Below are 25,676 nucleotides of genomic sequence, written 5' to 3'. Positions count from 1 at the left end.
AAGTCTTCACTTGGAGGTATAACAGATCATGTCTTGTCAAGGGAAATGGTGAGTAGCACTACTCTTGGAAATCACAGGCTTCACGGAAGGGAGTTGGAGTTAGAGTGCGGGGTTAAACCTGAAAGGGATCACTGAGGGCAGAGTGAGTGACCCATGTTGAGAGTTCAGGGCTTATCATTCATTGGTAGTGTGAACAGTGAATATCACTTTAAGAAGAGAGCTAACTCTGTCAGCAATATGAAATGAATGTAGGACCAGAGTGAGACTAGAGGCAAGAAAACCAGTTTGGTGGCCATTATGAAATTTTAAGAGAGATGAATGATGCCAGGGTAAGGATGTTCTTGGGGATTGACAACAGTGATGAAATGAAGGCTTCCAAGGCAGAATGGGCAAAACTTGGTTACCAGAAGGTGTTTAGGTGGGTTATTAGAGGGGATTACAGGCCAGGTAGGTGGAAACAGGGTGGTTCCATGAATGTATTGACATGTTTAACATGCTTGTAGGATATCTATAGAGAGGTCTAGTAAACAATGGGAAACACTGGACTAAGTGATCTAAATGATGCTGCATTTATGGGTGATTTTTGTTTTGTGTATTTGGGAAACAAACAGCTCAACATTTTTTATTTGTATTTTTTCCTATGTTTTGTAGTCAATTAAATGAAAAGCCCTTGCCTGAAGGCTGGGAAATGAGATTCACAGTCGATGGAATTCCATATTTTGTGGACCACAATAGAAGAACAACCACCTATATTGATCCCCGCACTGGAAAATCTGCCCTGTAAGTTTTCTAAACATTGTAGAATAAAAATAAAACTGATTCCTAAGATTTTGTTATGAAGAGCTAAATTAGCAAGGAGTACAGTTCTCACTGTTTCTTGAGTTGGATTGCCCAGAAGTCATTGTTCCCTAAATATTTTGTATTTTTTTTTGACAATTTACTCTTTATTGATTAAAAATGAAGGAATCATGCAGCAAAATACAAAGTCAAAAAAAGGGAGAAGGGAAGGTCAAATATTTTACATCTTCCATAATCTAGCATACGTCATAAGGAGGAACCTCCATTTATTGATACACCATTATTCTATCCTCAGATTATTAAATAGTATCAGCTGGCTCTAGGATTTGGTTCAAAACTTAAGCAAAAAAACAAAAAAAAACCCATTAGTCATATCGAATAAGACCATACATTTCACAAACAGTATTGGCACATGTTACCTTGTGCTAAATTAGTCCCTACCCCCAGGGCCAAGGGATCCTAGAGACCTAGAGACAGAGGTGTACCCTGGACCACTGCTCCTTGAAAGGAGCAAGGTTACTCACTAGGTTACGTGCTGTCCAACCTGGGAAGTTTCTGTTCACGTATTCTCTCAGCATCGCTGCGAAAGTCAGCAAAGGGAGTCCACCATACATCATGCAGAAGAAATAACACTGTCCTGGGTCTTGGTGTCTGACTCCTAATTCCCAGCAGGGCAAAAAATGAACTGAAAAGAAAGAGAAAGCCCTAGGCCACTTCTATTGGCATCCTTGTCCCACTGCAGTTTAAAAGTCATGGCTGGCTGGGGAAACTGAATACGGCAATGGGCTGCTGCAATATTTTGTATTTTTTATTGCCCTATTTATTTATCACCATATTTTCTCATAGAGATCTTTCATATTTGTTATCTATTTACACAGCACTAAAAAGGTTATTTAGAAATTATCAGTACAGTGCTGCTTACCAATTAATCCCTGATTTCTGATGCCTGCTTTCTTTCAATTCTCCTGTTACTAAAGTAACTTTGTTTTCTTTTGCTTAATGTGTTTTGTTTGAGGTGTTTTTTATGGCAAAATACGTATAGTAGAGTTTTATAGAGTACCTTTTGAACCATTTTAAGTGTACAGTTCAGTGGCATTAAGTACCATCACTGTCCATCTCCAGAATATTCTTTCATTCCATACTGAAACTCTATGCCTATTTAACAATAACTCTCCTGTCCCCTGTTTTCCTTAGCCCCTGATAACTCTTAAACTTCCTGTCTGTGAATTTGACCTCTCATGTATATGGAATCATGGTATTTGTGCTTGTGACTGGTTTATTTCACTTAGCATTATATTTCTAGGGTTCATCTGTGTTACCATTTGTATCAGAATTTCACTCCTTTTTAATGCATAATAATACTTTAGTGTGTGTATATATATATATGCCATATTTTATTTATACATCTGTTCATGGACTTTTGGGTTGTCAAACATCTTTTGACTATTGTGAATAATGCAGCTGTGAATGTGAGTGTACAAATACCTGTTTGCGGTTTTGTTTTCACTTCTTTTGTGAATATACTCAGAAGTGGAATTGCTCAGTCAGTGGTAATTCTTTGTTTTTTTGAGGCACTTCAAGGCTGTTTCCACCGTGGGTATACCATTTTACATTGCCACCAAAAATGTACACAGGTTCCAGTTTTTCCTGTCAGTGGTTGTTGCTTTCTGTTTGTTTTTTAAAACTGTCAACCTGATGGTTATGAAGTGGTTTCACTCGGTTTTTATTTGTATTTCTCTAATGATTCATGATTTTGAGCATCTTTTCATGTGCTAATTGACCAAATATTTGTATATCTTCCTTAAAGAAATGTCTGTTCAACTTCTTTGCCCATCTTTGAATCTGGTTGTTTTTTATTGTTGAATTTTAGAAGTTCTTTATATTCTGGATATTACTCCCTTATGAGATACATCATTTGCTGTTGTTTTCTCCTAATCTGATTATTAGCAGAATGTGTACACCTAAGAGTTAAAGCTATAAAACTTAGGTGTAGGTTTTGGATCCATTTTTAGTTAATTTTTGTGAATGGTATTGGGAAAGGGTCCAACTTTATTTTTTTTGCAAGTGATGATCCAATTTTCCAAGCAGCCTTTGTTGAAAAGACTGCTGAATGATTTTGCAGCCTTGTCAAAAATCCTTTGATCATAAATATGCAAGGTTTATTTCTGGAGTTTATATTTCATTGGTCATTATAGTTGTCTTTATTCTAGTTCTACACTGTTTTCATGACTGTAGGTTTTTACTCAATTTTGAACTCAGGAAATGTGAGATCTCCAAGTTGTTTTTTGAGATTGCTTTGGCTTTTTAGGGTCCCTGAGATTTCATGATTGAGAATAGAATTTTGTATTGCTGCAAAAAATGTCATTAGGATTTTGATAGGGGTTGTATTGAATTTGTAGTTCTCTTTGGTTTGTTTTGACATCTTAACAATATGACATCTTTTAAACCTGAACATAGGGTGTCTTTACATTTATTTGTCACCTTTAATTTCTTTTTCAACAATTGTTTGTAGTTTTTCAGTATACACATCTTTTCTCCTTGGCTTAGTTAATTCCAGAGGTTTTTTTAAATGCTGTTTGTAAATGGGATTGTTTTTTTTTTTTAATTTTTCAGATGAATTATTAGCGTATAGAAATACAACTGATTTTTGTGTTGTTTTATATCCTACTTCGCTGAATGTACTTATTGGTTCTGATAGTTCTTTGGAATCTTTAGGATTTTCTAAATAGAAGATTATGTCATCTTCAAACAAAGATAATTTTTACTTCTTCCTTTCTGGACACCTTTTTTTTCTTTTCCTTGCTTGATTGCCCTGGCTAGAACTTCTAATACTATGTTGAATAGAAGGGAAAGCAGGCATCCTTTCCTTGTTCCTGATCTTTGAAGGAAAGCTTTCATTTTCACCATTGAGTATGTCAGATGTAGGATGTTCATAAATGGCATCTATACTGAGGGAGTTTCCTTCTAGTCCTCTTCTGTTGAGTATTTTTTTTCACCATAGAAGGTTGTTAAACTTTATCAGTGTTTTGTTTTTGTTTTTTTCCTCCCTCCCTCTCTCTCTCTCTCTTTCTCTTTTTTTTTTTTTGCCTCAATTGAGATGATCATGTGGGGGTTTTTTGCCTTTGTTATTGAAGTCTGGTGTATAGAATTGACATTTCATATGTTGAACAATCCTTGTATTCCAGGAGTAAATCCATTTCCTTTTAATACTGTGCTGAATTCAATTTGCTAATACTTTGTTGTGGACTCATATCAGTTCATAAGAAATACTGGTCAGTAGTTTTCTTGTAGTGTCTCTGGCTTTGATATCAGGGCAATGTTTATCTCTTGCTGCTTTTTAAATTTTATAATTTCTGCTTATTAAAAGCTTTGGGGACTCCTGGCTGGCTCAGTTGGTAGAACATGTGACTCTTGATATCAGGATTGTGCCTTCAAGCCCCATGTTGGGTATAGTGATTACATAAAAATAAAATCTTAAAAAACTTTGTGTAAAGCAGAAACTAGAAATGAGGCCACTTAGGTTTTAATGAAATTAAAAATTATTTAAATATCATTATTTACCCCAAAGATAAAAATATAGTGATCCGAAGGGGCATCTACACCCATTATTCATAGCAGCAATGTCCACAGTAGCCCAGCTGTGGAGAGCCCAGATGTCCATCGACAAATGAATGGATAAAGAAGATGTGGTATATATATGCAATGGAATAGTACTACTCAGCAATCAAAAAAATGAAATCTTGCCATTTGCAAGGACCTGGAAGGAACTAGAGGGTATCATGCTAAGTGAAATAAGTCAATCAGAGAAATATTATCCTCTGATCTCACTTATATGTGGAATTTAAGAAAAAAAACATAGGATCATAGGGGAAGAGAGGAAAAAATAAAACGAGATGAAATTACAGAGGTAGACAAACCATAAGAGATCTTAATCATAGGAAACAAACAGAGGGTTGCTAGAGGGGAGGGAGGTAGAAGGATGGGGTTAGACATTAAGGAAAGTATGTGTTGTAATAAGCACTGAGTATTATATAAGGCTGAGGAATTACTGACCTCTACTTCAAAAACCAATAATATATGTTAACTGAATTTAAATTTTAAAAATGGAAAAATTATTTAAGGATGCAAATAAATAATAGATTCTTTAGTATTATCTATTTTTAGTTTCATTTAAGTTTGGTTACATAAAACAGGAAACCATAAAACCATAGTGGTTCATTTATGACAGAAATATGTTTCTTTCCATCATTAAGCAAACTACTAATAAGCCCTAGCTCAATGAAGTCAAGAGAAATTAGGAAACGTTGTATTTAATGATAATAAAAATGCAACATATCACAATTTGTGGGGTTTAACAAAAATAGTCCTCAGGGGAAATTTTATTGCTCTATATAGGATTTGATTAGAAAATAAGAAAGGGGGGTCCTGGGATCCAGTCCTGCTTTGGGCTCTCTGCTCAGCAGGAAGCCTGCTTCCCAACCCCACCCCCACCTGCTTCCCACCCCCTCCCCACCTGTCTCTCTGCCTACTTGTGATCTCCCTGTGTCAAATAAATAAATAAATAAATAAAACCTTTTAAAAAAAGAAAGGAGACTGAGGGGTTTGAAGTGGCGGGGGGGGTGGGAGGTTGGGGTACCAGGTGGTGGGTATTATAGAGGGCACAGCTTGCATGGAGCACTTGGTGTGGTGAAAAAATAATGAATACTGTTTTTCTGAAAATAAATAAATTGGAAAAAAAAATAAAATCCCATGATTGACAAAAAAAAATAAAATAAAAAAAGAAAGGAGAAAGATATAAAATCAGTGATCTCTGCTTTCACCCTAGTCTAGAAGAAGAAAGTTTATTAAACCCCAAATAAGCACAAAAAAGGAAATAAGCATAAAAGCAGATTTGAACAAAATGAAAATGAAATTATAGAGAACTCAGAGCTAGACGTTGGATCTCGGAAAAGATTAATGGTATCAATAACCTCTAATAAACCTGAAGAGAGAATAAAAAGAAAACACAAATTAATATGAAAGTGAAAAACGCTACATATCCTATACAACATTGAAAGATAAGAGTATATACTTGAACAACCTAATGCCAAGAATTTTGTGTGTGTGCTGGGTTTTTTTTTTTAAGAGAGAGAGGGGTGGGGCAGAGGGAATTTTTTTTTTTTTTTAAAGATTTTATTTATTTATTTATTTGACAGAGAGAAATCACAAGTAGACGGAGAGGCAGGTAGAGAAAGAGAGAGGGAAGCAGGCTCCCCGCTGAGCAGAGAGCCCGATGCGGGACTCAATCCCAAGACCCTGAGATCATGACCTGAGCCGAAGCCAGCGGCTTAACCCACTGAGCCATCCAGGCGCCCCGGAAAGAGAGAATCTTAAACCGAGCATTGAGCCCATTGCAGGGCTTGATGTGGGGCTCAGTCTCAAGACCCTGAGATCATGACCTGAGCCAAAATCAAGAACACTTAACCAACTGAGCCACCCAGGTGCTTCAAGAGGTTTGATATTTTAGGACAAACTGACAAATTCCTTGAGAGATATAAGTTACCAAAATGAATATAAGAAAAAATATTAAATCTCAATAACCCTATCTCTAGTAAAGAAATTGAATTCATAATTAAACAATTTCCCACAAAGAAAATTCTGCCTAGATGGCTTCCACTGGTAAATTTTATCAAAACTGTAAGTAATACCAACCCTATTCAAATTCTTTCATAAAATAAAAGTGATGGGAACACTTACCAACTTATTAGGAACTTTCCTCCCCCTCTCCCCTCCTTTTCTTTTTCTTTTTCTTCTTTTTCTTTATCTTTGGAAGATTTTACTTTTAAATAATGTCTACAGCCAACGCAGGGCCCAAACCCACAACCCCAAGACAAACCTACTGTCCAAGACAGGCGCCCCTAAAATCAATTATATTTCTACATTGAACATACAAAAAATGAATTTAAAGGAAGTCCAGGGTAGGGTGCCTGAGTGGTGCAGTAGGTTAAGCGGTTGCTTCAGCTCAGGTTTTGGTTCCAGGGTTCTGGGATCAAGCCCACAACTGACTCCTTGCTCAGCGGGGGAGCCTGCTTCTCCCTTGCCTGCCACTCCCCCTGCTTATGCTCCTTGGCATGCTCTCCCCCCCACTCCTGCTCTCTGAAATAAATAAAATCTTAAAAAAAAAAAGAAGTCCAGGGCTTGCTTGGAAGCCCTGTGGTGTCATCAGTGATCTAGGCTTCTTTCTTTCTGTTCTACCATCCCAGACCATTGGCTCTTTTCTCAAGGTTACCTCATAGTGTGTGGTAACTGCTGAAACTTCGGCTATCAATGCACTCTAGGTTGGAATATGGAGGAATAACAAATTGGAAAGAGAAAATCCTTCTCTAGCTATCTTCACTCTCTTTAAAGAGCCTCGCGGAAGTCCATCCTATACATTTACAGTTCATTAACCATGGTTAAATCACACAACCATGCTGGGAAATGTAATCTTTGTTTTGGGTAGTAGTTTGCCCAGGTAGATATCAGAAGTCTGATTTAAGGACAAAGGAAAGAATGGATTTGGGGATAGGCAGCATTCCCAGATAGAACTTCCTTTACCTAGTCCTGTTAGATTTCACTATATATAAAAGAAATTCCCCCAACAATGCCTTTAAGAAGATCTAAATTTCTGTCTCTTACAACTAGTCCTGGGAATTTTTTTTTTTTAAGGTGCTGTTTAGGAGTGTGCTATGCTACAGTATTTTTATATTTGACTGAGTACTGAGGGGGTGTGGTATTTTGCTTTCCTTCTATATTACAAGCTTTTATACATGTCATATTAACATTTCTCCTCAGAGACAATGGACCACAGATAGCCTATGTACGGGATTTCAAGGCAAAAGTTCAGTATTTCCGGTTCTGGTGTCAGGTTAGTATCAGGACTTTTTTCCTGTACTCCCTTTCTTTTGTTATGTTGCTTATATTACCAGTGATTGTGAGAATAATTAAACTATAGAAAAACAAGTAAAATGGGAAACATTGGAATCTTCTTTTTTCTATTTTTAGGGCAAGAAAAAATTTTATCAGCTCATTTGTGGCTTCTGTAGTCCAGAAGAATAAAGTTGAAACAGTTTGAATTAAAAACTTGCTACTCAAGGAGAGTAGCATATACCTATAATTCTAAGATTACAAAAGTCTTCAGACAAATGAGTTAAAGCATTCTCTGATGTACTGATTGTAACCAGCCCCTTTCTTTTTTATTTATTTATGTAACCAGCCCCTTTTATATCTAACATTTGATGTAAATGACTGATACATATTTATATTTATATTTACATTCTGAGTATTCTTCCCAGATATGATCAGTTATTTCTGATACATATTTTCTGAATTAATGATTTTTTTGTGGGTTCTAAGTAAAATTAATGTACTAATCAGGGGACGCCTGGGTGGCGCAGTTGGTTGGACGACTGCCTCCGGCTCAGGGCGTGATCCTGGAGTCCCGGGATCGAGTCCCACATCAGGCTCCCAGCTCCATGGGGAGTCTGCTTCGCTCTCTGACCTTCTCCTCGCTCATTCTCTCTCTCACTGTCTCTCTCTCTCAAATAAATAAAATAAAATCTTTAAAAAATAAAAAAAATAAAAATAAATGTACTAATCAAATGTTACTATGATGAATATTTTTAAACTTCAAACTCATGTAATTAACTGGACCCAAGCAAGCAAAAATAATGTTAGCTTCCTGAAAGTAAAAATAAAGATTTATTTGACTCATTAAGTAAGCACTGCATATGAAATCTTTTTTCTTTTTTTTGGTTTTCTTTTGTTATATATCAAATGATCTGTAATTAGCATAAATGCTCACAAATGCATGGTTAAACATTACTGAAATAGATTCATATTCACAGTCTACTTTTTTCTCCAAGCAAAGATAAAAGTAAATAGAACTTCACTCTTTCGGTTTTTCAGTAGGCTGTTTTAATAGAGAGAGTTGACTTAGTCATTCTTGTGTTTCAGCAACTGGCTATGCCACAGCACATAAAGATTACAGTGACAAGAAAGACCTTGTTTGAAGATTCCTTTCAGCAGGTACTGTCTTATCCACTTGATAAAGCCCCGTGGCTGCCTGTCCAAAACCACTTCTGGTTCCAAGTCTTAATAGTTTGGCTTTTTGATTTGGAGTCATTGCCATCTGTATTCATCCTTAAAATTTAGGAACATGTAGATAGTTTTGTATGTATATATGTCTTGTGCTTTTGAAATGTCAGAATAATTTAAAGTAATCGATAAGTTTCAGGTTTTCATTTCTAAGCTAAGTGTTCAGTTTGAAGTAGATATTTGAGTAAAAAAGTAGGTTTTTGGTAGACAGAAGTCTGGAAATATCCATATGAACATTATTGGATGGGTAGAAAGGAAGAGGGGATGACTTTGCTTTTATACGTGTGTGTTACTTGCATTTTTACGATCAGCATTTGTCATTCATAATTTTTACAAAAGTTTTTTTTTATGTAGGAATGAAGTTGGTCATTGGTTACAATACCAAAGTAAAAAAAGATATTTTTTTAGAAGTAGTCAACAAATTATTTTTATTGTCCTCAGAACCTGTTAACTTACATTTAATCCTTATTTTATGGCCGGATATGGACATAATTTTTTATTATCAAGCTCCTGTGATAATTGTGGTAGCTACAGCTTCAAAATGAATGCAGAGGAAAAAGAAATTTTCTGAGATGGTTGGGAGGTCAGTTATGTACATTTCCTAATGGAATCTTTGTAATTAACATTGAAGAGAAAAGCCAGTTGGCATTTTGCTAATAAGTAAGAGCAGGTAGCTTTTTAGCAGCAGAACCTGACTAAGGCCATTTAGAGAATCATGAGTGATTCCCTTCATCTAATGTAAGTCTCCAAGACCATTCCCAACTCCAGTCATTACCTGCTTCTAATTTTCATATTCATAACTACTATGTAGTCAGCCTCTGGTGGGCCAGTTTCTTGGAACATAACTTGTTATTGCAGTGCTGAAAAGTACAAAACATGATTGACTATCCCTTTATTTTTTGACTTTTGAAACCTAAAGACTTCCGCAGAATGACAGACCAGAGGGTACTAAAACAGTTGTTTAAAATTGTCGTCCTAGATTTGGTATCCACCAAATACATGTGAAACCGAAACTTACAAGAAAAATTTGCTTTGGAAGAGTGACAGAGCTGATAGCAAAATTAGCATCAAATTTTCTTCCTAAGTGGTGGATAAAGTTGTTTGGGGTTGTAAGTGTTTTGGTCATTGGGGAAATTGCAGGAGAAAAAAAATTTTTTAATAGTAGACATTTATTAGAGGGCACTATCTAAAGATATTTTTCCCAGGGAATCCTAAAGTATCAGACACAGGGCAAAAAAACAAGTAAAATTTCCAAGGGAGAGCAGTCTCAGGTTTGAGGGAATGTCAAGAGAGATCAAAAACAGCTGTAGGTTTTGGGGAGCAGCCATAGGACAAGGAATAGCCAGAGGGAGCAAGAAACAAACCAATAAAAACAAATATTTTAACCTTTACTGTTTGTCATTTGTATTGCTATGTAGCTAACCTAGTGTATTTGTAGAATATTTGCCATAAGCATTGAATTTTTTGTTACATCTGGGTTTTTTAGTAGCAGATGAATTCATGAAAGTGAAATGAAGTGAGCCCTGGCATAAGCAGGTTACTTACTGGGCCTCTTTGGATATTTAATGTGAGAGTTCATTCTGATTTCATAAGAGTGGCATTGAATCCACTTCTCTTTGTCCAGGCCCTGTCACTTTTTTTTATAAAAGTAAATAATGCATGTAATGTCCTTTGGCCAAATTTTAGGCAAGTAATTAAAGAGTTTTACAAGGGAAAAACCCAAATCGTCTACTCATTATATTTCAGTAATGGTGCTGTCCTTCAAACACGAAGATGTTCTTATTAACCACTGTAGTAGGACACAAAATTTGAGTATTTTTCCAGGTATTTATAGGTTTCCACTGAGAATGAGTTTCCAAAATTAACTATATTCTCTCTGTAGCCACTGGTTTTCATTTCTGTTAGCCAAATGCTGCTATGTGTACTTTTGGCTATAAAACAAATCCAAACATAACCAAACCCTTCACCACCCAAATAACGTAACAAAGGACCATGCCTACAGTTACTCTGCTCTAATAAGCAAGTGATAGAAGCAACCTGATAAGTCAAAAGGTATTAAAAGAAAATTATGTATAAAGTCTATTATAACATAGATATATATAATATTTATATAAAATATTATAAAACTTTAATGTATTTTCTGTATGTATGTTGCTGACTAGACCACGAACATCATTCTATGTCATGGGAAACTCAAGTTACATATAATGAAGAATATCTTAAACCTGGAAGTGGTAGAATGATGTTTCAATAACTGCTTTTACCAATTCTTTTACTTTATTATTTTGTAGATAATGAGCTTCAATCCCCAAGATCTGCGAAGACGTTTGTGGGTGATTTTTCCAGGAGAAGAAGGTTTAGATTATGGAGGTGTAGCAAGGTAGTGATAATATGAATACTCAGAACTTAGTTCCTTTCTTCCAAAGGTATCATTCACTTTGCTTGCAAGTATTTTCTCAATCTTACATTTCAGGAAAATGAATGTGGCAAATTATTGTGCGTTTATTCTGCAGCTACAGAAGTTCAGCAAACACTAATTCAGCACTTCTCTAAGGGACTGCTAGGTGATTTCCCCCACATTACTCATTTTAATCCTTAGGATAACCCTGTGAGAATTTTATAGGTAATAATGAAGCTTAGAGACTAAACTATGGCACAGAACGAAGATGGATGCAAGCTTTGTATCATCAAACCAGAAGCCCGTCTTCAGTCTACCACCTCTTTTTTTTCCACAGTGAGCATATAAGGCCCTATAGTGATCAGGTTATTTTCCCCATCACAGATTACTGATAACAGAGATAGCCACTCAATTCCCAACTGAGATTAATATATCTGCTTTAAGAATACAGAGGGCTGTGTAAAATAGGAATTGAAATTTTAAATTCTGCTTTCTTAATATTGGAACTTCTAATCAAACCCTAGAGGACAAACCTTGGTGGCAAAGAAATTCCTTTGCTTGTTGCATAACAATATAGCTTATCAGGTTAAATATTTGCATAGCAGTGGCAGTGTAGAAAGCAAGAACTTTGGAGTCAAGACTGGATTTGAATCCTTTTTCTGTACACAGTAGTACAACCTCAGGTACATATCTTCCATCTGTAAAAAAAAATCATTTCTAGTTTTCTAGGATTATTGTGAAGAATAGAAATAGTGTTTATTAGTGACCTAGTTCAGACCCTCCATTTTTGTGTGCTCACTAAATGATGGCTGCATTTTAGTTCTTACTTATGTTATACATTAAAGTTCACATTTCAAAATGTATGAAGCAGCCACTGGTAAATAGTAAATATGAATAGAAACACTGAATTTTGTATGAGTTAAAGGCAGTTCAGGAGGAGAGCAATCATTTATTCTTAAATTAGAAAATTAAATAGTATTAAGAAGTAAAAGCAGCATTACCACCAGAGGCCATGAACTCACAGGAAAAGAAATCTTGGGTGCCTGAGTGGCTCAGTCATTAAGTGTCTGCCTTCCACTAGGATCATGATCCCAGGGTCTTGGCATCGAGCCCCACATCAGGCTCCCTGCTCAGTGGGAATCCTGCTTCTCCTTCTCCCCCTCCCCCTGCTTATATTCCCTCTCCCGCTGTCTCTCTCTCTCTGTGTCAAATAAATAAATAAAAATCTTTAAAAAAAAAAAAGAAAGAAAGAAAGAAATCTCAGACACAAGGTAGTATCACCTGTATTGCCCCAGATCTGTTCTGCCTACGGTTCTATGAGGCCAACCCATGTTATGTAGTCACTGTAATCTTGTGTTAATATTGGTTGGTATTTTCACAACAGCTGAATTAGAGCTCCTCAGAGCATTTTTCTAATGAATGAGTGGCTTCAGTTAAGTGTTTTATTGTCTTTGTGAAATTGGAAGTTTTCTTGTATTTACCTAAAATTTAGAGAGCAGTGGCATTTGATGAGGATTTCTGTGAGGTTTAGTAACAGATGGAGTAATACTAGACATCTTTCAGCTGCTCTGACTACATGGGTTAATACTGAATTTTAGACTTGCCTCTATATAGTATTTCATTGATTCTAAGACTAACATTTTAACAGCTCTGACATTAGACTATGTATCACAATTATAATTAGAAAAATTTTTAGTGGTTCATCAAATAATGGTGTCTTTTAAGTTGACGTCTTAGATTCTTTGAAATATAATATGCAGTATGTAAATATCTCTCTAAACTAGATGTCTGTTTGAACAGAAAGAGTTAAAAATCAACATGGGATTAAAAAACTATCACCAGCTAAGGAGTGTAGATTCCTGAGATCTTTGTAGCACTGCTGTTTGATTTGTTGGCATGGTTTTTCACCCTGAATTTTCTTTTGATTTCAGAGAGTGGTTCTTTCTTTTGTCACACGAAGTGTTGAACCCAATGTATTGCCTGTTTGAATATGCAGGGAAGGATAACTACTGCTTGCAGATAAATCCTGCTTCTTACATCAATCCAGATCACCTGAAATACTTTCGTTTTATTGGCAGGTTTATTGCCATGGTAAGTATGAATGAAGAACTGTTGCTCAGCAATACTAAAGCATGCTTCTTTAATCTTCTCATTTGAAATTTTCTCATTACTAACACATTATTTTAAGATTGGTTTGTTATCTTTGCCCTTTTCCCAAAAATGTGCCATAATAGATGACAGGGGAGCTTTAGGGGAAGAATTCATCTAACATTCTATTATAAAATTATCATAAATGGTGGTATTATTTTCTTCTCATACAGGCTCTCTTCCATGGGAAGTTCATAGACACAGGTTTTTCTTTGCCATTCTATAAACGTATATTGAACAAACCAGTTGGACTCAAGGATTTAGAATCTATTGATCCAGAATTTTACAATTCTCTCATCTGGGTTAAGTAAGTTTGTTTCCATTTAATTTATCAAAATATAATCTTATATGCTTTCATTATGGTGTTGGTAACTTATCCAAACTGTAAGCATGTAACTGGTTTATTGAATTTAAATATTAAACTTGTCTTGGGTTTTAATATGATGGATTTTACAGAATACACCCAATATCTTAGGTAAAAATATGACTTAAGAGTATATAATCTCTCCAGTTTTCTTATTTTGATGCTATAGTTTTATAGTAATTATTGAAGAACACAGTTCTTTTAAAAAAATTTTACGATTGAATTTGTTTAACAAATAGTGTTAATTTCATTTGTGCAGAGAAAACAATATTGAGGAATGTGGTTTGGAAATGTACTTCTCTGTCGATAAAGAAATTTTAGGTGAAATCAAGAGTCATGATTTGAAACCTAATGGTGGCAATATTCTTGTGACAGAAGAAAATAAAGAGGAATATATCAGGTGAGAGAGAATGCTCCTTTTAACATACAGTGGCTACAGCACATTGACAGTTGCCTAGTAATACTAGTGGACAATATTTCAAAAGATAATGTTTGCCTTTTTACTAATCATTATGAGAATTGATCAAGGACATGGACATGATCACTTTCTACAAGTATGTTGAGAGAGGAACAAGGAAAGTGCTATGGGAAGTCAAGGGAGGGAGACATTATTTTTTTCTAGTTGTAGTCATGAGCAGAGATATGAATGCTAGAAAGCACAAAGTCACAAGTAGTAAGTAGGAAAGTGTAGTGTGTGATGGTGCTGTCAGGCAGCTCAGAGTTGATATCCCATTCTGCCATGTCCTGCATTTCAGAGGCCACAGAAAAAAATTCCTCTAAAGAGGAATCTTTAGAAGATGTGGAGGCTAGTAAGTTACAGTAATCCTTAAGAGAACAATTACAGCTACATCCAAATGGTAGATAGAGAAACTACATTACAAGAAATTAAGGACCAAATTCAGTAGACAATCTAAATTTCTTTTAACTAGTCCAGTGGCAGAAAAAATGAGAATGTAGAACAGATTCTTGTGGAGGCAGCAGGGTAGAGAGAATATGCTCCAGGTTAACTCAAGCTAAATTTTATAGAGAATTAATCTAATGGGTACTGATAGGTTTTATACACCCTTTCTTGGTATATTTTCAGTTTTACCACAGTTTGAAGATTATATATAAAGGGATAGAAAAGAATTTTGGTTATATAGAACTTTCATTTTTTAAAAATAGTGCTAGATCACTTTTTAAAAACCAGCTCTGTAATCACTATGCCATGTAACATCAAGTCATTGAAAAGAATCTCAAGGGGCGCTTGGGGTGGATCAATCAGTTAAGCATCTGCCTTTGGCACAGGTCATGATCCTGGGGTCCTGGGATCAAGCCCTGTGTTGGGCTCCCCGCTCAGCAGGGAGTTTGCTTCTCCCTCTGCTTCTCTCCCTGTTCATTCTCTCTCTCTCTCGCCCCCTCACATAAAATCTTTTTTAAAAGTCAAAGTTGAAATTTAGACTATTTAGTAGAGAATCTTCACTAAAAGTATTTTCATTCAAGGGTTGCTTGGGTGGTTCAGTTATGATCTCAGGGTGGTGGAATCCAGCCCCTCTACTGGCTCCTTGCTCAGCAGGGAGTCTGCTGGAGACTCTTTCTCTCCCTCTCTCCTTTAGTCAGTCCCCCGCTCCCCCAGTGCCAGACACTCTCATACTCTCGGATGCGTGTGCATGCGCTTTCTCTCCCTCTCTTTTTTTTTTTTTAAGATTTTATTTATTTATTTGACAGAGATCATAAGTAGGCGAAGAGGCAGGCAGAGAGAGAAAGAAGCAGGCTCCCTGCTGAGCAGAGAGCCCTATGCAGGGCTTGATCCCAGGACCCTGGGATCCTGACTTGAGCTGAAGGCAGAGGCTTTAACCCACTGAGCCACCCAGGTGCCCCAAACATGCGCTCTCTCTCTTAATCTCTCTCTCTCAAATAAATAAATCTTCAAAAAATTCTTTTCATTTAAAAAAATTGCAAGGGGGAATCTATAAGCTAAAAACTTAAGAGACTTTTAGATTGTATGAACCCTTTTTAGATGCTGATTAAAGCAGTATGTTAAATTGAGTCAGAATTTGAGAACTGAATACTTGGCTATAAAGGAATTATTTATTTTTTTGTGTGATAATAGAATTGTGGTGGTTTTCAAAATGAGGCTTTATCTTAAAGAGATACATGCTGAATTATTTACGTTTAAAATGATACAGATTGGTGTTGTGTTGAAGCTGGGATATACATAGGATTCATTATATCCTACTTTTATAAATATTTGAAGTTTTTCATAATAAAGTTTTAAAAAATTATTTTTACACTTGGAATTTAAAGGTAAAATCTAAAACTTCCTGATAGATTTTTTAATATTTATTTACCAGAATGGTAGCTGAATGGAGGTTGTCTCGAGGTGTTGAAGAACAGACACAAGCTTTCTTTGAGGGCTTTAATGAAATTCTTCCCCAGCAGTATTTGCAATACTTTGATGCAAAGGAATTAGAGGTAATGAGTTTTTCTTATTTCCTCTGCAGCATGCTGGTAAATAATGCCTTCAGGTGTCTGCTTTCAGCTCACTTTCTCATCTTTCCAGTAGCAATAGTATTTTTTATGCTAGCAGGATGTTTTGAAGCATCCCTAGTGGTTTAAAAAGTCCACTAATTTATCAAATAAATAAAAAGTTACCCCCCAAAAAAGAATTACTATCAAAACTTCTCTACAGTGAATGACTGACTGACCTGAATATGTATATATATATGACACCATCCATGAAAACTCAACCTTCTTAAGTAACATAGACACAGTTCTTGATGCACAGCTTACACGCCTAAGCCTCCTGATTAATTTGTTTTTTGAAAGTTGTTGAATATTAGTCTTTTCTTCTCTATGTCTAGCAGTTTTATATAAGTTGTAAAGAAACCTTTTTTTTTTTTTTTAATCTCCAAAGGTCCTTTTATGTGGAATGCAAGAGATTGACTTGAATGACTGGCAAAGACATGCCATCTACCGCCATTACACTAGGACAAGCAAACAAATCATGTGGTTTTGGCAGGTTTGTCTCGATTTATTTCAATTGGCAGAACATCATAATTTTTTAGAAACTGCTTACCACATATAGAAGAAAGTCACAGAACAAAATGTACCAGTATATTCAGGCCCCTCATTCCATTCTGTGCATTATAATAAATGAATAGATTATGTAAGTGCTAAGTTATGGAAGCAGCCCAAGTGTCCATTAATAGATGAATGGATCAAGATGTGGGGTGTGTGTGTGTGTGTGTGTTTGTTTTATAAAATATTTGTGTATATCAACCACATGCACTGGAATATTACTCAGCCATTAAAAAGAATGAAATTTTATTGAGGGGGTAAGGAATGGACTCTGGCCATTTGCAATATCATGAATGGATTTAGAGGGTATAGTACTAAGTGAAATAAGTCAGCCAGAAAAAGACAAATGCCATATGATTTCACTCATTTGGAATTTAAGAAACAGACAAAGAAAAATATAAACCAAGAAACATACTCTTAACTAGAGAGAGCAAACTGATGGTTATCAGAGCGGACATGTGGGAATGGGTAAAATTGGTGAAGGGGTTTAAGAGTAGACTCACTGTGACAAGCACTGAGTAATGCATAGAATTGTTGAATCACTATATTGTACTCCTGAAACTAATATAATACTACATGTTTATACTGGAATTAAATTTTTTAAAAAAGATTATACTATTTTTAAAAACTATTGCTGAGTAAGCAACACACACCTTTTACCTTTGCCCAGGGTATAAGACAACCTCAGATGATGATTCCTCTGCATTTGATCTAAATGCTTTTGGAATTTTATGGAACTATCTAAAGTATGGTTTTCATCCTTCATACCTCATTAAGAATTATATAATGTTCAGAAGGCAAAACTTAAGGGAGCGACCTGGTTTGGAATCACAGTGGTGTGTCTTTTAAAAAAAAGCCTGCTATAAGCACATGAGAAGATGCTCAAATCACTAATCATTAGGGAAGTGCAAATCAAAACCACAGTGAGACACCATTTCATATCCATTACTGTCATGGCTATTACCAAGAAACAGAAAATAATCATCCTTGTTGAGGATGTACAGAAATTGGAACTCTCTTGTATTGCTGGTAGGAATGTAAAATGGTGCACAACTGTGGAAAACAATTTGATGCCTCCTCAAAAAGCAAATATAAATTAACGTATCCAGCAGTTCTCCTAGGTATAACCAAAGGAAGTGAAAGCAAGACTCAAACACATACTTCTATACCTACCTTCATAACAGCATTACTCACCATAGCGAAAAGGTAGATGCAATTTAAGTGCCATCTACAGGTGAATGGATAAACAAAATGTGGTGTTCACATATAATGGAATATCATCCAGCCTTAAAGAGAAAGGAAGTTCTTTTTTTTTTTTTATTAACATATAATTTATTATTTGTTTCGGGGATGCAGGTCTGTGATTCATCACACAATACATAATGCTCCCCACAACTTATATCCTCCCCAGTGTCCCATCACCCAGCCACCCCATCCCTCCCACCCCCTTCTACTCCAGCAGCCCTCAGGAGAAAGGAAATTCTGACAGGCTGCAACAGGGGTAAACTTTAAGAATATTATTCTGAGTGAAATAAGCTAATCACAAAAGGACAAATATTGTATGAGTCCATGATTCCATTTATATGAGGTATCTAGAATAGGCAAATTCATAGAGACAAAGTAGAACAGAGGTTAACAAGGGTGGTTGGGGGATGAGAAGATACATTTCATGAATTCAGAGTTTTTGTTTAGGGTCACAAAGTTCTGGAAATAGTGGTAATAGCTATTTAGCAGTGTGAACATACTTAATGCTATTGAATTGTGTGCTTAAAATGAAAAATTATATGTATTTTACCACAATAAGAAAATAAAATTTTAAAAGATGTCCGTTACTTATATAAAGAAATTCATAAGGGGGTGCCTGAGTGGTCAGTGGGTCAAGCTTCTGCCTTTGGGTTGGGTCATGATCTCAGGGTCCTGGGATCAAGCCCCGCATGGAACTCTGCTCAGCAGGGAACCTACTTCCCCCTTGCTCTCTGCCTGTCTGTCGGCCTACTTGTGATCTCTCTCCCTCTTTGTCAAATAAATAAATAAAATCTTAAAAAAAATTAATAAGAAACTCAGATGAACTGAACTTCTATAGCAAATAGAATTAGCATTTTAAAATACTTGACACTGGGGCGCCTGGGTGGCTCAGTGGGTTAAAGCCTCTGCTTTCAGCTCAGGTCATGATCCCAGGATCCTGGGATCAAGCCTCACATCAAGCTTTCTGCTCAGCAGGGAGCCTGCTTCCCCTCCTCGCTCTCTGCCTGCTTCCTCTGCTTGCTTGTACTCTCTCTGTCAAATAAATAAAATCTTTTAAAAAGAAATAAAAAATAAAATACTTGACAGTAGTACAATAAGATATAAATTATTTACAAAAAATATTTGGCTGAGTCAAAACATTTGTGCTACAGGCTGGAAAGCATCTTCCATAAACCTAATGTTTTGAGCCAGAGTTGTAGGAGTTGGAAGCCACCTGATTGTGATAGTGTATAGCTACACCAAAACCTAGCAAACATTAAGAGAAGGATGTTATTGAGGTATATCTGGATCAGAATTCTAGGAGCTTGATTTCATGTGTTCATAAAATTTAAAAAGTCCAGACTCACTCAAGCTCTGTTTCCTGTGTAACCACATGAGTATCCTATAGGACAAGCCTATCTGGGAGGTAAAATAAGGGGCTTCTCTAAAAGAGCTCATCTTGAGGCTTTGAGTAGGGAGCTCTTAGGCCCAGGACACCCTCCTTTTTCTGTCTCCCTAAAAGGATATGGTCCTAAGATTTATATCGGGGAAGGTTGGCAGGGCTTCGACAAACATGGAGAAGCTCCTCCATCCACAGTAGTGGGGTATAGTCATTATCTAGTGCATCTAATACTGGGAGTTCATTTGAAATGATTGTTTATCATTCTTATTTATGCTAAACGTAACATAGGACCTATATATCTCTTTACGTGTGTGTGTATGTTTTTTTAACAGTTTGTTAAAGAAATTGATAATGAGAAGAGAATGAGACTTCTGCAGTTTGTTACTGGAACCTGCCGATTGCCAGTTGGAGGATTTGCTGACCTCATGGGTGTGTATACAGGATCACTTTTCCTATACAGAAAATTACCACACAGTTCTATCAAATCAATGTCTATAAAACTTACCAGAAATAACAAAGAATAGACATTTTCCTAACCAGTCACAGTTCTCCTGGATTTGTGTAAATTTTTAATTCACTTTGTAGTGTTTACCCCTAGAAATTTTTAACCTAAGGCTGGATTCCACATTTTAACTTCATAGGATAGCAATATTCTATATGTAAATCTGTTTGGTCATTCAGTCATTGGTAAACATTTTAGAGTCTCCTATGAGCCAGGCACTTTTGATTGTATTATACTATATTTTAATGATGAGTTTAACAGTCTTCTCTATTATACCTGGAGCTCCTTGAGATACAGATCCATATTTTCATCTTTTTATTTCTGGTGCCTCGCATAGTGCTTGTCACATGGTATTCACTGATCAAAATGTGTGTTGTTTGGACATGAATGACCATGAAAATACTTTTGTGATTGATAATAAAGTAAATTCAAATCTTTAACACCAGCATTATGCCAAGTACCACAGGAGAACAGAAGTTAAGATCCCTAAATCTGTTTCAGCTGAAGCAGAAGTAAAGAACTAAGTAGGCAATTTTGGATACAGTGACTAAAAGCCAGACCAGAAGAATTTTGGCCATTACTCTGAGGGTATTGGAAGCTGTGGAAATTTTTGAAGAGAGGAAAACTTGCTGAAGCTGCATATTAGGAAGACTTGATAGCAAGGTATAGCATGCCTTTTAAAGGATAAGGGAAACCCTGAAGAGAGGAAGAAAATATTGGAGCAGTTAATCTTAGGAGATGGAGGTAGGGACGAAAAAGAAGGGATAAATGATAGAGAAGTTCCAAAGGTAGCAACAGAACTTGATTAGAGATTAGAAGATGAGCTATAAAGGAAGAATGTCAAGGATAAAACCATGTTTTGAAAAATGGAGAAATGGAGAAGTTACAAAGTGTATAGAACATGGTTTAGAGGTTTTGAGGGAAGATAATGAATGGCTTAGAACCTCGAGTTCAAGGTGATAGCCAGACAACCAGAAGAATACCAGGAAGCCAGAGGGACAGTTGAGTGGTTGCCAAAGTTGCCAAAGTAGCCAAAGTATGAGTAGAGCAGTGACACTTGAAGCTATTAGAATAGGTTGGCTAATGCAGAAATAGAATATATAAAGAGTAGAGGACTGATGCTTAGAAACACTTGTATTTAGGGATGAGACAGAAATAGCCTAGAGGCAAACTTAAAAGGATTTAGAGCCAGAGAGGGAAGAGGAGAAATAAATATTCTGTCTCTCAGAAGCAGTATAGAAAGGAGATTTTTTAATCCAGCTCCAGAGAGGTCTCAGAGAATGTTTATTATTACTAAGTAAATTTTTGGAGAGGGGTACCTTTTGAGAACGCTATCTTAATTTGAAAAAGAAAAACCATGTTGGTGGGTCAGGAAATAAGGTAATAATCATAATAAGGAAAAAAGTGGCATAGGTTTCAGTATAAACTAGAAACCTGATCATTTAAGAGATAACAACTAGATCTGCTCTTGGGAATAATATTTGGAGTTGGATGGAGCATCTAATATAGGAGGATACCTGTGGAAGGTGGAGAGGAGATTGTGGTTCATAGAATTTTAGAGGCCATCTGGTTTAACCTTCCACTCAGTGTAGGAGGAGGAAGTTATAAGAATAATGTATATAACAATGTAATGTGTTGGATTTCAACTTTGACAGATCTAACATCCCTTTTCTGTAACAAATATTTATAATATCCTCTACAATACTCTGGAATAAAACTGGAAGACATGAAATAAAAGTACCTACAATCTCAAAAAAATACAAAAACTTAGCCTAACTAAAATTTTAAGAAGCGACTTATAGGGTGGTTGGGTTATGGGGAGGGTATGTGCTATGATGAGTGCTGTGAAGTGTGTAAGGCTGATGATTCACAGACCTGTACCCTGGGGCAAATAGTACATTATATGTTAATTTTTTTTTTAAAGTGACTTACAATGAAATAATACTTTAGTCAGTGTATATTTCGGAAAAACTGTTAGAAGACACTAGTTAATAGGTAATTGTTCCTACTTAAAAGGTTTGGGTTTAAGATGAGATCAGAAAGCTTTCTATATAATAAACACTGGAATATGAAAGAACAAACAGAAAGAGCAAGAAATAGAGATGTCTGGGTGGCTCAGTTGGTTAAGCATGTGCCTTTGGCTCAGGTCACGATTCCAGGGTCCTGAGATCCAGCCCCGTGTCAGGCTCCCTGCTCAGCGGGGAGCCTGCTTCTTCCTCTCCCTGCTGCTTCCCCTTGTCTGCTCACCTTCTCTCTATGACAAATAAATAAATAAAACCTTTAAAAGAAAAGAAAGGGCAAGAAATAATAGACTTAAGTATGGTAAGAAAAAGAGGGAGGGACGCTGGGTGGCTCAGTTAGTGTAGCATCCAACTCTTGATCTCGGCTCAGGTCTTGATTTCATGGTTGTGAGCTCAAGCCCCACGTTGGGCTCCATGCTGGTGTGGAACCTACTTAGAAAATAAAGAAAAACAGGGAAATCATCTAAATGAAGTAGGGATAATAGACTTGCCAGAATAAATTAGAGATGATCAAAGTGGAGAAAAATTAGGTAGTATCTATGATGAAATTCCACTGATACATAAAAAGTCCTCGGAGACCATATTATTTGAAAGTTGAAATGGGTTGAAAATAGGAACATAGGTGCAAGAGTCCACATGAAACTTGTGTGGTTTAGGGGCAATGTCAGAATAAGATTGAAAACAGGCAACCTAAAAATAATTTCAGTATGTATAACGTATACAGCTTGATGTTTTACCATTCCATAAAGTTTTAGAAAGCACTTAGGATGATATGATATATTTGTAAGATAGCTTTACTGGTGAAATTCACTAAGATCCCTTAATTTCCTATTTTTCTCTTTTAGTTTTTGATTCTCTTGTCTTCTTAATGCAATCCAGACTCTTCTGTTATATATTAATTAGCACTATTAAAATGTTCCATTCTTTGTGGTTAGAAATGCTGTAATATATTGACTAGAGAGAATGTTCAGAGTGAGTTAATGTAATTTTGAGTTTAATTATTTAATAATTTTAACTATCCTTTTTCATAATCACCATTTCCTATCTTACTGGGCTTTTCATGTTAACTACTTGTGCAAATACTTCGATGTTCTTCAATCAGAAGTACTACCAAGTGCTTATTTGTACTGGTCAAGGGGGACATGAGGACTTGAGAAAATTCTTTGAGTGTGACTGCCCTACACATTGCCAACATTTAGTATGCCTGGCCCATTCTAAAGTCCAGTAACACCACCAATCATTGTAACTACCAATAAATACTTTCTAGGGATTGGTAGTGACCTTTTAGAAAACCAGTGCTTTAGGATCACCATTCACTCTGTTGACAACAGAAGGTAACTGAGGGGAGAGACAAGAAGTGGGTTGTAAGGGTATAAGGTTACTGTAGGACCTATAAGCACAAGCACTGTTAATACTGAATTCACTAGATTATATTTAAATCAAGCTTTATTGTATAAGATGGTTGTAGTTTTCCTGTTGTGTTTAAAGCTAAAATTAAGCTTTTTCGGTGTTCTGTTATTAGGTGAGGTATATTAGTTATAGCATTCTGTTATTCTGGCAAAGTAATGCCAGATAAAACTGCATTTTCTTCTCTTGGGCATACATTAACAAAATGGTTCTCAAACTTTAGCACTCTTCAGAATCACCTGGAAGCCTGTTCACACGCACATTGCTTAGCCTTACCTCAAAGTTTCTGATTCAGTTCGGTAGGCTTTGGTTAGGTCCCATGGATTTGTGTTTGGTTTTGGTTTTTTCCTTTGAAAGATTTTACTTATTTTATTTTATTTTAAGATTTTATTTATTTGTCAGAGAGAGAGAGGGGGAGAGAGCAAGCACAGGCAGACAGAATGGCAGGCAGAGGCAGAGGGAGAAGCAGGCTCCCTGCTGAGCAAGGAGCCCGTTGTGGGACTCGATCCCAGGACGCTGGGATCATGACCTGAGCCGAAGGCAGCTGCCCAACCAACTGAGCCACCCAGGCGTCCCAGATTTTACTTATTTTAGAGAGAGAGTGTGCACAAGTGGGGGAAGGGGAAGAGGGAGAGCCAGAAACCCAAGCAGAATCCACACTGAGCACAGAGCCTGATGCAGGGCTTGATTTCATGACCCTGAGATCATAACCTGAGCTGAAATCAAAGAGTCAGAGACGCTTGACCGACTGAGATACCTAGGAGCCCAGATTTGTGGTTCTGATAAGGTCCTGGGTGATGCTGATGCTGCAGGACTGAGGGGGTCACAATTTGAGAACCACCAAGTGTCAAACTGTTGATGATTTCACTGTTTTAGGGAGTAATGGACCACAAAAATTCTGCATTGAAAAAGTTGGGAAAGAAAATTGGTTACCCAGAAGTCATACATGGTAAGTAAAATCAGAAAGAGTAGAGAAAATATCTTTTTTCCAGTTACCCTGTAGATATTAAAGCCTGTTGGAAATTAGAAATGAAATATTTTTCCCATGGTATTGAATTATTTTTTTATAGCTTTAACAAGGCATAATTTATATACAGTAAAACTACTAAAGGTCATAAGGTTATCCATTTAAATTCAGTAATATTTAGAAGATTACAGAGTAGTAACCATCAACCAATTTTAGATTATTTCTGTCACTCCAGAATGACTCCTTATGGCCCTATGCAGTCAGTCCCTTTTCCTAGCCATGGATTTTTTTTTTAATGTGATATTAGGAAAACTTTTAACTTTTCTCTGAAAGCAGAAGATACCAACTTTTCATAGTTTTGCGGAGAACAGAAATACTTTCTTACTATAAATGTAGCTTAACCACATTTACAAAAATGTACAGAACTAAAAACAACCCTAATTTTAATTCAAAATACAAATGTAGGAATCCCACCTAACATCAACAGTATTTGAACTGTATTTTGTGAGACATTTCAGTAACCTTGCTGGATATTCCTTTATTTTCCCCATCTGCCCTTTATATTTGTTTTAGTGTCTGTTCCTTTATATTTTGATTCATATACATACATGTGGTTTTTAAAAAATAACATTGCCACATTTGTTGAAAATCAATTTACCATAAATAAATACATGAGTTTATTTTGGGATTCCTGGGTCTATTTCATTGATCTGTTTGTCTTTCCTTAATGGTAGTACCACACTGTCTTGATTACTATAGCTTTGTAATAAGTTTTGAAATTAGGAGGTTTGAATTCTCCAACTTTTTCAAGATCGTTTTGGATATTCTCAGTCCTTTGGATTTCCGTATGAATTTTAGGATCTGCTTGTCCATTTCTACAAAGAGGTCAACTGGGATTTTGATACAAATTGCTCTGAATGTATAGATCAGTTTTGGGGGATACTTGATTCTTTTTGAAGCTATTATTAAATGGAATTGTTTTCCTAATTTCATTTCAGGTTGTTAAGATTATTGCTAGTGTACAGAAATACTGTTGATTTTTGTACATTCATCTTGTACACATGCACATTTTTTATTTGACCTTGTCTTTTTTTCAAACTTGGAACAGACTGTGCCATTATACTCCTGTGAACAGTTTTTCTCAGTCACACACAAAACCCAGCCTCATTAGTTTGTCAAGTTCCAAGTTTTCATTTGCAAGAAATAACAAAATTTACAATTACAGACTTATTTTCCCTTTGTGGATAGCATTATTTTTTCTGATGTCAAA

At 36.1% G+C, this 25,676-nt stretch overlaps 1 protein-coding gene across 7 annotated transcripts in view; it reads left to right on the top strand.

Annotated features, from left to right (window-relative positions):
* ITCH (itchy E3 ubiquitin protein ligase) overlaps window positions 1–25,676 on the top strand; it is a 134,918-nt gene that overhangs the window by 104,774 nt on the left and 4,468 nt on the right. For all 7 annotated transcript variants that reach the window (XM_044263206.1, XM_044263204.1, XM_044263205.1 and 4 more), the window contains 11 exons: window positions 652–780; window positions 7,612–7,684; window positions 8,773–8,844; window positions 11,205–11,293; window positions 13,243–13,402; window positions 13,633–13,766; window positions 14,083–14,223; window positions 16,157–16,277; window positions 16,720–16,824; window positions 19,842–19,938; window positions 24,316–24,388. In XM_044263206.1, coding sequence (XP_044119141.1) covers window positions 652–780; window positions 7,612–7,684; window positions 8,773–8,844; window positions 11,205–11,293; window positions 13,243–13,402; window positions 13,633–13,766; window positions 14,083–14,223; window positions 16,157–16,277; window positions 16,720–16,824; window positions 19,842–19,938; window positions 24,316–24,388 — 1,194 coding nt within the window. The remainder of the gene's footprint in view (window positions 1–651; window positions 781–7,611; window positions 7,685–8,772; window positions 8,845–11,204; window positions 11,294–13,242; window positions 13,403–13,632; window positions 13,767–14,082; window positions 14,224–16,156; window positions 16,278–16,719; window positions 16,825–19,841; window positions 19,939–24,315; window positions 24,389–25,676) is intronic.

The sequence above is a fragment of the Neovison vison genome, chromosome 8 (assembly GCF_020171115.1).
Source record: "Neovison vison isolate M4711 chromosome 8, ASM_NN_V1, whole genome shotgun sequence".
NCBI classification, from domain to species: domain Eukaryota; kingdom Metazoa; phylum Chordata; class Mammalia; order Carnivora; family Mustelidae; genus Neogale; species Neogale vison.
Note: the sequence above shows the minus strand (reverse complement) of the source record. Positions and strands in the feature narration are given on the sequence as shown.